This window comes from Ostrinia furnacalis, unplaced genomic scaffold, assembly GCF_004193835.3.
Source record: "Ostrinia furnacalis isolate ACB-3 unplaced genomic scaffold, ASM419383v2 OfSCF3982, whole genome shotgun sequence".
NCBI lineage: Eukaryota > Metazoa > Arthropoda > Insecta > Lepidoptera > Crambidae > Ostrinia > Ostrinia furnacalis.
Window position 1 is genome coordinate 53,683 of NW_021134221.1, and position 18,104 is coordinate 71,786.

Consider the following 18,104-nt stretch of genomic DNA (forward strand, 5'->3'; position numbering starts at 1 on the left):
CCTAAGTGAATGTGGAAATGAATAATAATAATAATAAATAATAAATAAATCTTTGGACAATTTCACACAGCGCCAGCTAGCCCCAAAGTAAGCAACTTAATGCTTGTGTTATGGGTGCTAGCTTAACGGATATACTACTTATATACTTTTTTTTTTAAATACATAAATATTATACATAGTCACACCCAGACCCGTCACAGAAATTAAAATTCATCATTTCAATTTCTGCCCGGCCGGGAAACGAACCCGGGACCTCTCGGCATAGTAGTCCGTTCTGAACCACTACACCAAACGAATAGTATTAGATAGTTTGGTTGCTTACCTCCTCAATCTCCTTGCGAGGCGGATGTCTGCGTCGGTGTCGACGAACACCTTCATATCCAGCATGCTGTTGACTTCAGCGTTGTAGAACGCAAGAATACCCTCGAAGATGATCACGTTCGCGCCATACATGGTTTTCTGAAACAAATCGTTAATTAATAGGTTAGTTAGACTTTTTTCAGAGCACTAGTACATACAGTTAGCTCGATAATAGCTAAACGATGTCAGTGTCGGATTGTCGATTCGTGTTTCGAAATTATAAATATTCTTCTAACGCCACCATAGTGGTGGGAAGAAACTCAGTCGATCAGTCAATTTTTTTCTTTCTTGTTGCCAGAAATTGGTGATATGTTATGCAAATCATTTACCATCTATACAAAAATGCTATTGGCTCTGTGCACGATTACAGCGCCAACTAGCGTCCACAACTTTGTGGGCTCTGTCACATTGACATTTAGGTCGTATATTTGTGAAAAAATATCGAAATGAAAAAATAACAAATATTTTCGACTAATAAATTGTTGTGATACCACGATTTGGGTGGAAAAAAGGTTTTGAAATCATTTTGGTCATTCAAATCAAATGAGGTAAGTCCGAAAAGTGTGTTTAATTTTGATTGTGTCAGGGTTTGTTTACTTTATTTATAGTTGTAGTTTTACAGTAAAACAAAAAGAAAAAGCTACTTTAACGGTTTCATTATATAACAGTAAATGTATTTAAATGTTCCTGTATCGCTAGTAATAAATTAAATATCGTTTTCAGATCTAAATGAGTATTGTTTTGAAGACCTGATTTGTGAGTGTTACAATATCAAATTCCAACCACAAACCGTATTTAAAGGAAAGTTGTTGGTATTGGCTGGACAAGTCCGAGATGTAGAAGAATTGAGAACAAAACAAGGGCAGAGTTCAATAATTCACGCCCTCATCATAAGGCAAACATTTGTGCACAACAACTACTGTGACTCATTTTTGTACTACCACGTTGTATAGTCTAGTTATTTCCAAATTGTAAACGGCTATTAAACCAGCCCTATCGAAATACAGTCCACTCTTTTATTTAAGTTCCCAGTAGGACCCTTTTCATGCGATTAATTAATGATATTAAAATGTATTATGTAGAATCGCTTTGCCATTGACAGATACATCTGATGACAGAGCTTACATTATTTCTATTTTTGACCACCATGAGCGCTGCGATATATTATGTTACCCCCACCTAGTACTTCGCACCCAGCGAATAGTGACTGTCTGACATTTATTTTTACTTTTGAAACAAGGACAGGGTATCATTTTTCTGTTACGGAATTTGGTGAAATAAATAAATAAATAATGTCAGTACTGGAATTAGTGGTCATTTATTTTGGGACTAGATGGTGCTGTGTTTACCCGAGGATTTTTTTTATGTACGGAAAAATCACAGACAGAAGATAATTCGCACCATCCCAACTCACTGTGCGGTTTTCCCTGGAGGGACCTCCACCTTATTCCTTTCCCGCAGTCTCTGTACCACGCCGTTCAGGATCTTAGTTGAGGGGGATAAGGTTCAAGTTCGCAGCATACCAACTCACCGTGCGGTTTTCCCTGGAGTGCGTGACGTAGTTATAGATGGGCACCTCCACTTTCTTCCCTTCCCGAAGTCTCTGTAGCACGCTGATGAGGAGTTCCATGTGGAACGATGGTGCTGCTTCTTGTTTAGGACCTTAGTGGAGAGGAATAAGGTTCAAATTCGCGGCATACCAACTCACCGTTCGGTTATCCTTAGAGTGCGTGACATAGTTATAGATGGAGACCTCTGTCCGGGTAGAAGCTGCTTCTTGTTTACGACCTTACATGGTGGGGATAAGATTCAAATTCGTACCATACCAACTCACCGTGCGGTTTTCCCTCGAGTGCGTGACGTAGTTATAGATGGGCATCTCCACCTTCTTTGCAGAATAATAAGGAGTTTCATGTCGAATGCGTCCAAGTGGTCGAAGCTGCTTCTTGTTTAGGACCTTAGATGAGGGGGATAAGATTCAAATTCGCACCGCACGCACATTTATAGATGGGGCACATCCACCTTCTTCCCTTCCCGAAGTCTCTGCAGCAACTGTTCCATATCGGACGCTGGTGCTGATTCTCGTTGAGGACCTTAGTTGAGGGGGATAAGGTTCAAGTTCGCACCATACCAACTCACCGTGCGGTTCTCCCTGGAGTGTGTGACGTAGTTGTAGATGGGCACCTCGACTTTCTTCCGTCCCTGTAGCCTCTGTAGCACGCTTATGAGCAGTTCCATTTGAACGCTGGTGCTGATTCTCGTTTAGGATCTTAGTTGAGGGGGATAAGGTTCAAATTCGCACCATACCAACTCACCTTTCGGTTCTCGTTAGAATGCGTGACACAGTTATAGATGGGGACTTCCACCTTCTTGCCTTCCCGCAGTCTATGTACCACGCTGTTTAGGATCTTAGATGAGGGGGATAAGGTTCAAATTCGCAGCATACCAACTCACCGTGCGGTTTTCCCTCGAATGCGTGACGTAGTTATAGATGGGCACCTCCACTTTCTTCCCTTCTCTAAGTCTCTGTAGCACACTGATCAGGAGCTCCCGTGTAAAGCCCGGTCTCCGAGCACGTAGAATTTTGTCCAATGACCCCAAGCTACCCATCCTTATCGCTCGCGTGTAATTATGTTGCTGTCGCGCTCGCACACTCACTGCGGGCGCCCGTCGCACAGTCGCGACAGCGATATAATTACGCGCGAGCGATAAGGATGGGTAGCTTGGGGTCATTGGACGAAATTCTGCGTGCTCGGTGACCAGAATATAGAACGCTGGTGCTGATTCTCGTGTAGGACCTTAGATAAGGGGGATAAGATTCAAATTCGCAGCATACCAACTCACCGTGCGGTTTTCCCTCGAATGCGTGACGTAGTTATAGATGGGCACCTCCACTTTCTTCCCTTCTCGAAGTCTCTGTAGTACACTGATGAGGAGTTCCATGTCGAACGCGTCCGGGTGGTCGAAGTTGTATTCATTGCGGGTCGCTTGCTGATGCTGCTTCTCGTTGAGGACCTTGGGTGAGGGGGATAAGGTTAAATTTCAAATTGTTATTAAGTTCCTCAAAAATAAAATCAAAATAGGTGGTTTGGCCGTTTCGTTACTTTCACCATGTGATAACAGCGAAACGACTATGCCACATTTATGTATTTTTACTTAGGTGTAGAGTTAAAAGTTCTATATGAGAGCCATACGAGAGGCGTTTTCAGTAAACATTTTCATGTAAAATGTTTATCTTCTTATATCATAAGAGTTGCAACAGAGGTTAAAATAACTTTTGCGTCAAACTTCACAAAACCATATAGGCACATGGCTACACCAGTTTGTATAAAGGAGACACTGGCAGTAGCGGCGTAAGGGGGGGGCGGTGGGGGCGGTCCGCCCCGGGTGCCAAGCATCAGGGGGTGACACAAGTCGCGCAGATTAGTACTCACTGGCGCATCTGCATGGCAAATCTGCGGTCTATGTCATGATACGGGGGGGTGGGGGGTGCGATTGGCTTTCAATCTTCGAATCGGTAGGTAACCCCAAAATCCTGGGGGATACCAGGGGGTGCCATGGGACTTGTGACGGGGGGAGGGGGGGTATCGCCCCGGGTGCCAACCCATGCTACGCCGCCACTGGACACTGGATGCGTTCTTTGCACGGTCAGATCACATCAATACAAAATGTAATACAAAATGTACAAAAACCTGTTGTTCGTACACGAGGCGAGCTGCATTCACTTTGACCTGACCGCAGACCGCATCCAGCGTGGCAAATCCTTCAGTTTGTGTCATACATAGGAAGTATGCTTTGCTTTTCCTTGACGTACCTTATAAAAGGAGTCCATACTGACGATAGTGACCCAGGGTATGTTGAGAGATTCTATGATCTTGGCGGCGACCGTGGTCTTGCCCGACGCGCTCGCGCCGCAAATACCTTCGAACAAAAACAACCTGAAAATCAACGCTCTGTTATTGGTAATAGGTACGCTTGTCGCTTATTCTATAAACCTTGGTTTCTTAATCTGATAGTATGTTTTAGATGGCTGATTATAGTAAGGAGAGTAGTAGGCACTAAAGCCTGGTCTGCGAGCATGTAGAATTTTGTCCAATGACCCCAAGCTACCCATCGTTATCGCTCGCGCGTAATTATATTGCTGTCGCGACTGTGCGACGGGCGCCCGCAGTGAGTGTGCGAGCGCAACAGCAACATAATTACGCGCGAGCGACAAGGATAGGGAGCTCGGGGTCATTGGACACAATTCTACGTGCTCACAGACCAGACTATACACAATGTAATGTTTCTGGATTCAGTAACGTTTGTTTTTTACGGCATTCGTTCGTTCGTTGCCGCCATATGACGTCGACTGCTAGACAAAGGCCTCCCCCAAGGACTTCCATAACGACCGGCCCTGCGCTGCTCGCATCCAGGGTCTCCTCACGACCTTCACCAGATCTTCGGTCGGGGAGCTTGCCTACACTACGTCTTTCAGCCCGTGGTCGTCACTCAAAAACTTTTCTGCCCCAGCGGCCATCAGCTCTACGAGCTATGTGCCCCGTCCACTGCCACTTGATTTTAGGAATTTTTAGGGCAGCGTGTGTCTCAGATCAATCTGTACCTTACAGGCAGGATGCAAAAAGTTAATGTCAATCGAGCCGATTCGTCTGGAGTCCCATTACGTACGCGCGTGCCCCAGGGCTGTATATTAGGACCTCCTTTATTTTTAATCTATGTAAATGACCTGCCTTACTTTACCGAACATCTTTGTGATGTAGTTACTTTGCTGATAAAACTTTAAAAATAGACAGAGCTAAATCTGTTTTCGATGATGTAAATAGTGGTCTCACCGATGAGGAAGGGTTCAACCTCCTGCCCGCCGGTGCAGTTGTACCAGGGCGGGCGGGCGACGGTGTAGATGGTTCGGCGGAGGACATCCACTGCTGAACATAGGCCTCCCCCAATGATTTCCATAATGACCGGTTGGTCGCCACCTTGGGTGGACGTCCTACGCTGCGCTTTCCAGCATGTGGCCTCCACTCCAGAACCTTGTTGCCCCATCGGCTGTCAGATCTGCGAGCTCTATGTGCTTTGCCAATTGCCACTTTAGATTGCTAATCCATCGGGTTATGACAGCGACTTTAGTTCGTTTACGAATCTCCTCGTTTCTGATTTGATCTCGTAAAGAAACACCGAGCATAGCCTTTCTTCATGAGGCTTATAGTGAGAGGCCACGTTTCGGAGCCAACTGATTATAGACTTTCGCCTTAAAAGGCACTGAGGTATTTTGGACGATAAGATGTTGTAGTTTCTCAAGGGCTGCCCAGCAGAGTTGGATTCGACGATTGACCTCTTTCTTGAAATGGGTTACTAAGTTTGTATGACTCACCGATGAGGAAGGGCTCGACCTCTTGTCCGCCGGTGCAGTTGTACCAGGGCGGGCGACCGGCGGTGTAGATGGTGCGGCGATCAGCATGCAGAATGCTCTCCGCTGTGGTGCGCTTGTTGGGCTGCGACATCGACGTGGTGCGCACGCGCCGCGCTCGAGGCGACTTTAGGATGTTCGAGCCTGGAACCAACGAATTAGCCGTCAGTTTTTTAATATCCCCTTCAGCTTAATCACTAAAAAGATTCAAATGTAAATGTAATGTAGGTAACATTTTTTATAAATTAATTTGAGTGTTGAAAAGAAGAAGAAATAGAAACTTAACTCCGAGCACGAGTTCATTCCGTGTCTAACTAGTTAGCTAGTTAGACAATCAAATTGTTGAGTGGCCAAAATTAATAACATTGAGTTAAGTACGAGTATTTGCTATTTGCGATCGTCAGTCACGGTGTCTGGGTATGATCTAGGAAAAAATTATAGGGTTGGCAACATTACTAAATAATTATTATTTTATACTAAAGTGGTTTGGTAGATTGTAAAAGCCAATGCACTTCAAAGCAGTGCCGTAACTAGGGCGGTGCCAGCGGTGCCCAGGCACAGGGCGCAGACCCTGGAGGGGCGCAGAAATGACCAGACCAGTATCTAGTTTTGTTTCATGCACGCTCTGCACCCCCCCCCCCCCGTAGAAGGTTACTTTTTATTCAAAAAGGTTACATTTTTTTTATATTTCTCGCACCGGGCGCATAAAAGGCTAGTTACGGCACTGCTTCAAAGGTCACTCTGGCGCATATTAAACTCTAGCATAAGCTCTATGAATGGTCTAATGTGTGTGTATGTATTAGTACGAGTTATGTATTTAAATTGCAATTTACCATGCCCACAATACTGAAAATAACGTAATATCTACCTAATATCGATTATGATCAAAATTATCAACAAAAACTTTGTACGAATATGAAAACAATTTATTTCGTCCTCTAAATTTAAACCAGCCTCATTGGAGTACAAATGCTTATTCCTCCTGAAATTATTTTTATAATATAAAATGACCATTTGGCAGCCCTGGCATCACTTGTTCAATGTCACCCGATTGTTTGAACGAGATCAATTAACGGTTCCGGCGATGTTTGCTGACGTGACAGAAGGTAATGACTGCGCAATGCCATATCTTACATCCTGGCCACAAAATGGTTCAGCATTTAAAGAAAAAATAAATAAAAAAGGTAAAATGTTTGTAAAACTGTTGGTAGTCCAGTAGAATTAGCTTTTAAATCGGAAATAATTCCTACAAAAGAATTTATTGTTTTAATGGCTTCATTGGTTGCCCATTAAGACTCTCCTAAGTTTTCGACTTCGACGGAGTTGTGCTTAAGTGGTGGGGGCCCCCGAAAGGGGCGTTTTTTCGGTTTTCCGGTTATACCGCGTAAAGGACTTACCCTATCAAGGTAAGGGTAAGTCCTTTACGCGGTATAACCGGAAAACCGAAAAAACGCCCCTTTCGGGGGCCCCCACCACTTAAGCACAACTCCGTCGAAGTCGAAAACCTAGGAGAGTCTTAATGGGCAACCAATGAAGCCATTAAAGAAAAAAACTTTTGTAGGAATTATTTCCGATTTAATCAATTTTTGTGTTTAATTCTACTGGCCTATGGAACTACCTAAAAATTATGTTATAAAGGACGCCGTTGTTGTTTACCGTGTGGAAAGATGAGAGACATTCCCAGCACAAGTATCTCAGATTACTTACTGGGAAGCCTCCGCACAAATATTGTATAAAACTTTATTTCAATAAACAATTTTTAATTTAATTTAATTATTTCAGGATCGTCTGAAATCGCTGATTTTCGGGAGACATGGGAGGCTATTTTTCTGATATAATTCTGGTTCATAATATTTCAGGTGTAATTTTGCTCGTTCTGCAGGGTGTTAGGTAAATGGGTAGGTATATTATGAGCCGACACTAGCCCATGTTAACATATGCATATAAATGGTATGGTGAAGTCAGAAAATTGATATCATCATTGTAATTATTTTAATTTTCATACAAATCTGATTTTATAAATTTTATTTTGTATGAACATTTAAAAAACACCCTGTATAAATGACCTTCCTTGTCATTAAATTTTACAGCCTTTATTATCAATTGTATTAAATCTTTTACATGCACGTGTCGTATTCTTGTATTCGAACTAATTGGGAGTGTTGCCCTTAGAACAAAAAAATACTAAAGTAGCGAATTCATCTAATTGCCAACTCAGACTGTTTACAATGGCTGAAATAGCAAGCATTAGTGTTCAGTGGCGATGATTTCTTATCGATAACTTGCTACTTTAATGCTACGTAGCTTTAATTTATTTTCTATTACCTATAAAAACTTTTATCGAAATATTCATAAGTTTTTTATGTTTCAGTCCGTAACTAGGTAAAATAGTTCTTTGGTTATCTTTTTAATACTGAACAATTAATGGCATCTTCAATAATGTTATGTTATTATTAAACACTAGCTGACCCGGCGAACTTTGTTCCGCCTTAATGTCAATAAATAAGCAGACTTTTTTTATTTCGAACGGGATAAAAAGTATCCTATGTCCTTCTCCTGGCTCTAAACTACCTCCCTGACAATGAGGATCATTTCGATATTTAGCNCTCACTGCTGTGTGATTGCTATCAGAGGCGAGGTGTGACAAGACCAGTGGATCTAGCTAGACAAAGTGCACATTATAATCGCAAACCAGTCGAAATGTCCGAAAGGCCCTTTTTTGTTTGGAGTTTTGACGGATTCGATTTTCGATTCGATTAAAAAGTGCAACTTGTCTAGGAGGGCAGATGTGCCACAAGAACTCTCTTCTATGCTCTTGCTATCAGCTACGCGTCCGTGTGACGTCGATATTTAGCACACATAATGGGCGACAATCTTTAAATGAGTACAATCTATCGCAATAGGACTTGAACAACTTTGCCCAAAAATAATTTGCAAAAATATTTGCAAATAGTTTCCGTCACTTATGGCATCTTTGCAAACATTTTGAAATTTATGACTAGCATAACGTACCGGGACTTTTCCTACCTCTCGTTTCCACGCTGCAACTCCTGTGCAGCCAGGATCTACACCTTGACCGCCGACAAAAACTCAACCAGTGAAGGCCAAGTTTATCCCGTGGGAAAGTTAAGCTGTCATTGGACCCGCAACAAATTTAATCAGAAGAACATAGGAGGAGTTCGAAGTTAGGGTTCAACTTCCCTTCAGAGGGCTAAGTGTCAGTTTACATCATACGTCCTCACTAGTGAGCGCGTTAAAAAAATATATGAACATTTTAGTTCTTGAAGGTTTCCGCTAGGGGCGCTGTACAATCCTTCATACATTGAATGTAATTTTTTACGCGCTCACTAGTAACGACGTTTGATGTACACACTACGCCTCCAGTGCAAAGCGGATGGCAGGTGACCAAACAGCATAACGTAAGTGAACATGGATATAAATAGTATTAGATAGTTTGGTTGCTTACCTCCTCAATCTCCTTGCGAGGCGAATATCTGCGTCGGTGTCGACAAACACCTTCATGTCCAGCATGCTGTTGACTTCAGCGTTGTAGAACGCCAGGATACCCTCGAAGATGATCACGTTCGCGCCATACATGGTTTTCTGAAACAAATCTAAATATATAAAAGGAGAAACTGACTGACTGACTGACAGATCAACGCACAGCCTAAATGGCTAAACGTAGGCACTTGAAATTTGGAAGGGACGTAGCTTGGGTACCGTAGAGGTGCACTAAGAAAGGAATTCCCGAAATTCCCACGGGAACGGGAATTAGCGGGAAAAACGGGATTCACGCGTACGAAGTCGCGGGCGGCCGCTAGTCGTTAATTAATAGGTTAGTTAGACTTTTTTCAGAGCACTAGTACATACAGTTAGCTCGATACAATAGAACGCCGATTATCCGAATTAATTGGGACCGGGGTCGATTCGGATAATCGGACATAGACTGGTAATAGAGAAAAACGTACTGTCACACATAGAATAAACTTTAATAAGTTTAACAAACAGATATATTTCTACTTAGGGTTATTGCAGAACTGCTACAATAACGCTTAGTTGAAAATATCTGAGTACCAAAAAAGCAAATCAAAATTACTTGGTTTTAATTTTTTATATTACGCTTAGGACTGATTCGGATAATTGGCGATTCGGTTAATCGGCGTTCGGATAATCGGCGTTCTACTGTAATAGCTAAACGATGTCAGTGTCGGATTGTCGATTCGTGTTTCGAAATTATAAATATTCTTCTAACGCCACCATAGTGGTGGGAAGAAACTCAGTCGATCAGTCAATTTTTTTCTTTCTTGTTGCCAGAAGTTGGTGATATGTTTTGCAAATCATTTACCATCTATGTATACAAAAATGCTATAGTGTCTCTGTCTGACATATTTTTACTTCTGAAACAAGGACAGGGTATCATTTTTCTGGTGAAATAAATAAATAAATAATGTCAGTACTGGAACTAGTGGTCATTTATTTTGGGACTAGATGGTGCTGTGTAAAATACCCGAGGATTTTTTTTATGTACGGAAAAATCACAGACAGAAGATAATTCGCACCATCCCAACTCACTGTGCGGTTTTCCCTGGAGGGACCTCCACCTTATTCCTTTCCCGCAGTCTCTGTACCACGCCGTTCAGGATCTTAGTTGAGGGGGATAAGGTTCAAATTTGCACCATACCAACTCACCGTGCGGTTCTCCCTGGAGTGTGGGACGTAGTTATAGATGGGCACCTCCACTTTCTTGCCTTCCCGCAGTCTCGTTATATACTGATCAGGAGCTCCGTGTAAAGTGCAGTCTCCGAGCACGTAGAATTTTGTCCAATGACCCCAAGCTACCCATCCTTATCGCTCGCGTGTAATTCTAATTATGTTGCTGTCGCGCTCGCACACTCACTGCAGGCGCTCGTCGCACAGTCGCGACAGCGATATAATTACGCGCGAGCGATAAGGATGGGTAGCTTGGGGTCATTGGACGAAATTCTGCGTGCTCGGTGACCAGAATATAGAACGCTGGTGCTGATTCTCGTGTAGGACCTTAGATAAGGGGGATAAGATTCAAATTCGCAGCATACCAACTCACCGTGCGGTTTTCCCTCGAATGCGTGACGTAGTTATAGATGGGCACCTCCACTTTCTTCCCTTCTCGAAGTCTCTGTAGCACACTGATAAGGAGTTCCATGTCGAACGCGTCCGGGTGGTCGAAGTTGTATTCATTGCGGGTCGCTTGCTGATGCTGCTTCTCGTTGAGGACCTTAGGAGGTGGGGATAAGGTTAAAATTTAAATTGTTGTTAAGTTAAACTAAATATTTTTTGCCGAAACACCATTTTGGGGCAACATATTGGCTGATGCTGAGTGGCGGTAATGATTTTATAAGTTTATCAGTTTTGTTTATTACAGAAATAATTTACAAGATATTTAAAAAGTGCGACCTAGGCACATACAACCCGGTCAACTAAACTGCGCGTGACGTCACATCGACGCTCTGGTACGGACGGGGGTCACGCGGGAAGGTGTAGGGAGTCGCATTATTCTCGATTGGGTTGTAAGTAAAGCCAATACATTTTTGCTTGTCAAATTTTCTTCTATCGTGGAGTTGTAGCAGAGGTTAAAAATAACTTCACAAAACCATGTTATTGATTGGTATGCCTTAATAAAAAAATAAAAAACTAGCACATGTGATCTGATCACCCTGGCTACACAAAAATTTGGTTAAAGAACACACTGGATGCGTTCGTTGCACGGTCCGATCGCATCAATACAAAATGCGATGCAAATTAATACATGAGCGAGCTGCGTTAATTTTGTCCTGACCGCAGACCGCATCCAGTGTGGCAAATCTTTCAGTTTGTGTCATACATAGGAAGTATGCTTTGCTTTTCCTTGACGTACCTTATAAAAGGAGTCCATACTGACGATAGTGACCCAGGGTATGTTGAGAGATTCTATGATCTTGGCGGCGACCGTGGTCTTGCCCGACGCGCTCGCGCCGCAAATACCTTCGAACAAAAACAACCTGAAAATCAACGCTCTGTGGTAATCTGTGTTATATGGCTAATTAAACTATTTTTTTACGTCAGGCATGGACCTATAACGCCGGCGGGGTAAATGGTGCGGTGGGTGGGGGCGACTTCTACCGCTTTGATGATGATTTCTCACTCGGTTATCATCATCATTTCAGCCACAGGACGTCCACTGCTGAACATAGGCCTCCCCCAATGATTTCCATAATGACCGGTTGGTCGCCTGCATCCAGCGCCTTCCTGCTACCTTTATGAGAACGTCCACCTTGGGTGGACGTCCTACGCTGCGCTTGTGGCATGTGGCCTCCACTCCAGAACCTTGTTACCCCATCGGCTGTCAGATCTGCGAGCTCTATGTGCTCTGCCAATTGCCACTTCAAATTGCTAATCCATCGGATTATGTCAGCGACTTTAGTTCGTTTACGAATCTCCTCGTTTCTGTTTTCTTATTTGATCTCGTAAAGAAACACCGAGCATAGCCTTTCTTCATGAGGCTTACAGTGAGAGGCCACGTTTCGGAGCCAACTGACTATAGACTTTCGCCTTAAAAGGCACCGAGGTATTTTGGACGATAAGATGTTGTAGTTTCTCAAGGGCTGCCCAGCAGAGTTGGATTCGACGATTGACCTCTTTCTTGAAATGGGTTAATAAGTATGTCTCACCGATGAGGAAGGGCTCGACCTCTTGTCCGCCGGTGCAGTTGTACCAGGGCGGGCGGCCGGCGGTGTAGATGGTGCGGCGATCAGCATGCAGAATGCTCTCCGCTGTGGTGCGTTTGTTGGGCTGCGACATTGATGTGGTGCGCACGCGCCGCGCTCGAGGCGACTTTAGGATGTTCGAGCCTGGAAGCAACGAATTAGCCATTAGTTTTTTAATATCCCCTTCAGCTTAATCACTAAAAAGAATCATATTAAAATGTAATGTAGGTATTTTTTTTGAAAATTAGAAATTTCTTACTCGTATTGTCGTTATTAAACGATCTAAAAATTCATACTCTTAATAGAAACTTAACTCCGAGCACGAGTTCATTCCGTGTCTAACTAGTTAGCTAGTTAGACAATCAATCAAATTGTCGAGTGGCCAAAATTAATAACATTGAGTAAGTACGAGTATTTGCTATTTGCGATCGTCAGTCACGGTGTCTGGGTATGATCTAGGAAAAATTTATAGGGTTGGCAACATTACTAAATAATTATTATTTTATACTAAAGTGGTTTGGTAGATTGTAAAAGCCAATGCACTTCAAAGGTCACTCTGGCGCATATTAAACTCTAGCATAAGCTCTATGAATGGTCTAATGTGTGTGTATTGTTAGCGGGTTAAATCGAATCTACGCATTCCATCACTATTCAATCGATGACTCGTGCACTTCACTACGATCTGTCACTTGACTTTCGGTATTTTCGCGCGTATATCAATGCAAAATGTTTTAATGTTCAAGTTTGCTAATAAATGTGGTTAATAAGTAAATTCAGTCTTTATAGTATGTATTAGTACGAGTTATGTATTTAAATTGCAATTTACCATGCCCACAATACTGAAAATAACGTAATATCTACCTAATATCGATTATGATCAAAATTATCAACAAAAACTTTGTACGAATATGAAAACAATTTATTTCGTCCTCTAAATTTAAACCAGCCTCATTGGAGTACAAATGCTTATTCCTCCTGAAATTATTTTTATAATATAAAATGCCCATTTGGCAGCCCTGTCATCACTCGTTCAATGTCACCCGATTGTTAGAACGAGATCAATTAACGGCTCCGGCGATGTTTGCTGACGTGACAGAACGTAATGACTGCGCAATGCCATATCTTACATGCTGGCCACAAAATGGTTCTTTGCTTAATAAAAAAATATAAAAGGTTTCAGACTTCAAAAAAGGAGAAGATTATAGATGACCCACGCTGAACTGTCCCACCAAACTCAATGACAGGGGGGCGCTACCATCGTTCAACTATATGGTTTCCAACATGGCAAAAATCGGAATCAGCGTTCCGGTATTGACGGTGGCGCCCCACTGTCAATGTCATGCATAGGACAGTTCAGTATTTTGGAACTATATATGTTCGGCTGTATGTATTTTTTTTAAATATTGGAACCACAAATTCACTATCACAATTTCAGCCATAGGACGTCCACTGCTGAACATAGGCCTCCCCCAATGATTTCCACAATGACCGGTTGGTGGCGGCCTGCCATCCAGCGCCTTCCTATTACTTTTATGAGGTCGTCGGTCCACCTTGTGGGTGGACGTCCTACGCTGCGCTTTCCGGTACGTGGTCTCCACTCCAGAACTAGCCTTTATTATTATCTATTGTATTAAATCCTTTTACATGCATGTGACGTAAGAATTCTTGTATTCGAACTAATTGGGAGTGTTGCCCTTAGAACAAAAAAATACTAAAGTAGCGAATTCAGCTAATTGCCAACTCAGACTGTTTACAATGGCTGAAATAGCAAGCATTAGTGTTGTTTCAGTATCGACAATTTCTTATCGATAACTTGCTATTTTAATGCTAGTGTAGCTTTCTATTTTTATTATAATTAAAACTTTTATCGAGATATTTCATAAGTTTTTTTTAAGTTTTATCTTCAGTCGGTAATTAGGTAAAATAAACTGGTCATCATAAAAGTCGACTCTCCCGCGACAAGCACTTTCAAACGTATGCATCCCCACTTCCCACTAATATTGGCACCATTTAAAAGCCTAGTTCTAAACTTCATTTCATTAAAGGAAAAGTTTTTACCCCAAAAATGTGTCTGTAGAAGAATCCAGAGTCACTTCTTCAAAAAATAGGTAGTTACGCTTGAGCCAACTTTTATGGCTATAAAACTGTTAAGTTGGGATTAATCGCTATCAATCTGTTAAAGAGGACACGTGAGATCAATATTTGGTTTTATAACCATAAAAATTGGTCTAATTGATCCCAGAGGTGAGCCCAAAGTGAGATCTTTTTTCAAGTCACATTTATTGTATATGTCAGGGATGGCGAACCTTTATATCTCAAGTGCCACTTTTCAGAAAAAAATGTTTGATGTAGTCATAGACGTGCCATCAAATAACACCTAATGCTATCAATGAGGAGTATAGTACAAGTGGCGCCACTGGCGAGTGACAAGGCCTTACCACAGCCTTACTTTACAGTGGCACTAATGGACGACTTTTACTATTTTATTTTATAGTGAATTTTATGATTGGTGGCGTGCCCTCAATATTGTGGCGCGTGCCATTGGTTCGCCATCCCTGGTCCTATATGTTAATCGTTTATTGAGAAATTAAATGTGTTTTTCTTTAAGGATATTTATTGGGCTTTCAAATAACACCATGATTGTGTCAGTAGAAACGAGTTTTTCTGTAAAACGTAGGTGGGCCGATTTTTGTGATGACCAGTATATTTGGTTATCTTTTTAATACTCAATAATTAATGGCATCTTCATAAATGTTATGTTAATAAACAATTAACTAAAACTTTTTTTTTATCTTCAGTGTTTACTATCGTTGATAAGCGTATTTATATCGATAGAGCTATAAGTAGTCAACACTACAAGTACAGGATGAATGGACTCATAATACGACTCGTACGCAGATATTTTTGTACGGATGACGGCACATACAGTTTTACACAGTACAATCTTATGTTAGTTCTAATAGGTGTGATTTTGGAACAAAAATGTATAGTCTTGATGAGCCGGCGACTGTATTAAAACTGCTTTTAAGCAGAACTAATTAGATAAAGAATTTAACTGACAACGTAGTTTTTTTTCTTTGGAAAATTTTCGGCCATGGATCTGCTTATGTATGTGACTTCGTTTTACATAATTTTTATCTTCTATAAAATACGCTAAAAGTTATTATATGATGTAGGTATGCCAGTAAGACTAAGCATCAGTTTTCCTCAACATGAAAATTAGGTATTTTCCTGTTTACAAATCAAACCAATTGCCATTACTTGGCGTTTATTTAGTTTTTATTATAATGTCTTTTTAGTAGTTTTTTTTTATCCACAACGAGGAAGCTCTTGGCCTGTATCTCACCTGATGGTAAGTTTTCTTTTTATTAATCCTTTTGTCCTTCAAATAATTTTACTATAGATTTACCGTTCAAAGAAACACAAGAGTTATGTAGGCATATCATATAGTTTGTTAATAGGTGGGTTTTATATTCCCAACAGAGCATCGTGCGTTCCCACATGGGTATAAGCCATGTTTACACTACAGTGACCTCCGTGGCACAGTCTGAAGAACACATGGGAGCAGACGACGAACAACAACTACAAGGAAATTAAACTTAAAAAAAAAAAACATGTTGCAAATAATAAGAAAGGTTTTGTAAGAATGGTAGAGGACACCCACTGGCGACCTGGCGGTCTACGGTGGCCAAGGACTTAGAGCGTGCTCAGATAAATATTTCGACAACCCAGGACAGACAGTCCTAGCGCCTCAGAACATGGAGAGCCGACCCCAAATAATGGGAAAAAGGGCTAAGGGAAAAGAAGAACGTGTTTGTTGCAAGCTCGCACCTATTAATTACACAAGATGCCACAATATTTACTTTGATTTGCTTCGTCTGTACCTTATTTAGAGACAAAATGGCTCAAGACATCGAATAAACACGATTATTACAGCCAAACGAGCCGATCAGTTTTAGTGTGGAAAAATTGGATTTTGTTTTTAGAATTTTCTTCATCATCAACATTTCAGCCACAGGACGTCCACTGCTGAACATAGGCCTCTCCCAAAGATTTCCATATTGCTCGGCTGGTAGTCTGGTAGCGGCCGTTATTACAATAATATTTTTAAGTTTTGATCTTTGGTCTCATTTGATTGTATTTGAGCAACAAATATTATTTTTTATTATTACACTTTATCTAGGATCAACTAGCTAGCGCATTTTAAAGTATATTTTGGAGGTCTTTCGACAAAAAATACATTGTGTAGTCACAGCCTTATCGACTAACTGCCAAGCCGTCTAGTGTCGCCTCAGCTTTACTCAGATAAACAATGGCTCGTACGGAGTCGGCTTGCAAGTGGGTAGCTTGGGTGGTCGAAATATAAATGAGTCAGTGCCGGTGTTCAGGAATGTTACGTCTAGAGGGGTCAAGAGGTTAAAGTATTGAAAGAAATGGCCATTGGTGAAACAAACTAGCATGTAAATCTCCATGATGACTTGGAAGTTTCTTCATCAAACTAGCCGGAAAATTAATTTGTGGAAACTGGGAACTAACATCAAATAATGATAATGAGTTCAAGGAAATCTTTGGAACCTTAATAAAATACCGGCGTGTAGATATTTGAATCAGTTTCTACGTTAAGCACATGAATGGAAAACGTTGAGTCTTTCAGAGCATAATCAACCTACTTTTTTGAACTCCACAAAATCATTTTGATATGGGTAAATACAAATAATCATTCCCTATCTAAGTAAAGAAGAAAAAAAGAAAGAAAAAAAAGAAATTAAAAGTATACTCTAATTAAATCAGTTACTGAGATTTTTTGTGGCAAACATAAGGCCTTGATTATGATTAAAACCATACTCATCTTCGTTATTTCTATTAAAACAAACACTGAGCCCTAAATGAATGTTGTCATTAGGAAGGCATGCGTGCATGCGTCCTTAATTGGCCTCGAACAATGCCTCTTATCGACAGAGTGGGATTCGGCATTGTTTCTCGCCGTGATGTTATTTTCACGCCTTTTGTTATTATAAATATAATTACTAAAATAAAAGCGTTGATGGAGAAATTCTCATTCACAGGTACTTGCTAAGTTCATCAACATCATTTCAGCCACACTGCTGAACATAGGCCATGAATAATTGCCAGACTGACCGGTTGGTATCGGCCAGCATCCAACAGGGCTACTCTGAAACGCTGTTTACATATTTTCAGGTCTATCTGTCACTATTACTCATGCTGGCATCTCGCTTTGCGTGAGACGGATGGCAACATTCGAAACTTCGGATAACGTTTTTCGGAGTAACCCCCCAGCGCCTTTCTGCTACTTTTATAAGTCCTTAGATGGACAGTTGCTTGCAAACTTACTTCAAACACTAGTGAGCATTTTATTTAGTTGTTTTTCAACAAAAATAAATATACAATAATGGTCATCACAAAAATCGACCCACCCGCAACAAGCACGTGGGAATATGGGAATACATACGTATGAAACGTATGCATTCCCACTTCCCACAAATGTTGGCACCATTTGAAAGCCTAATTCTAAAGTTCATTTCATTAAAGGAAAGGTTTTTACCCCAAAAATGTGTCTTTAGATGGATCCAGAGTCACTTCTTCAAAAAATTACG

General features: G+C 41.3%; 1 protein-coding gene across 2 annotated transcripts in view; it reads right to left on the reverse strand.

Moving 5' to 3' along the window:
- The window catches only part of LOC114358547 (lethal (2) k01209), a 46,693-nt gene that overhangs the window by 17,591 nt on the left and 10,998 nt on the right, over window positions 1-18,104 (reverse strand). Inside the window, exons 2-5 of one of the 2 annotated variants that reach the window (XM_028312538.1) lie at window positions 5,732-5,911; window positions 4,175-4,281; window positions 3,205-3,375; window positions 323-459 (exon numbers count right to left, since the gene is read on the reverse strand). In XM_028312538.1, coding sequence (XP_028168339.1) covers window positions 323-459; window positions 3,205-3,375; window positions 4,175-4,281; window positions 5,732-5,911 — 595 coding nt within the window. Of the gene's footprint in view, window positions 1-322; window positions 460-3,204; window positions 3,376-4,174; window positions 4,282-5,731; window positions 5,912-9,233; window positions 9,371-10,850; window positions 11,022-11,660; window positions 11,768-12,453; window positions 12,634-18,104 lie in introns of both variants that reach the window. The other variant, XM_028312537.1, reaches the window with a different exon arrangement.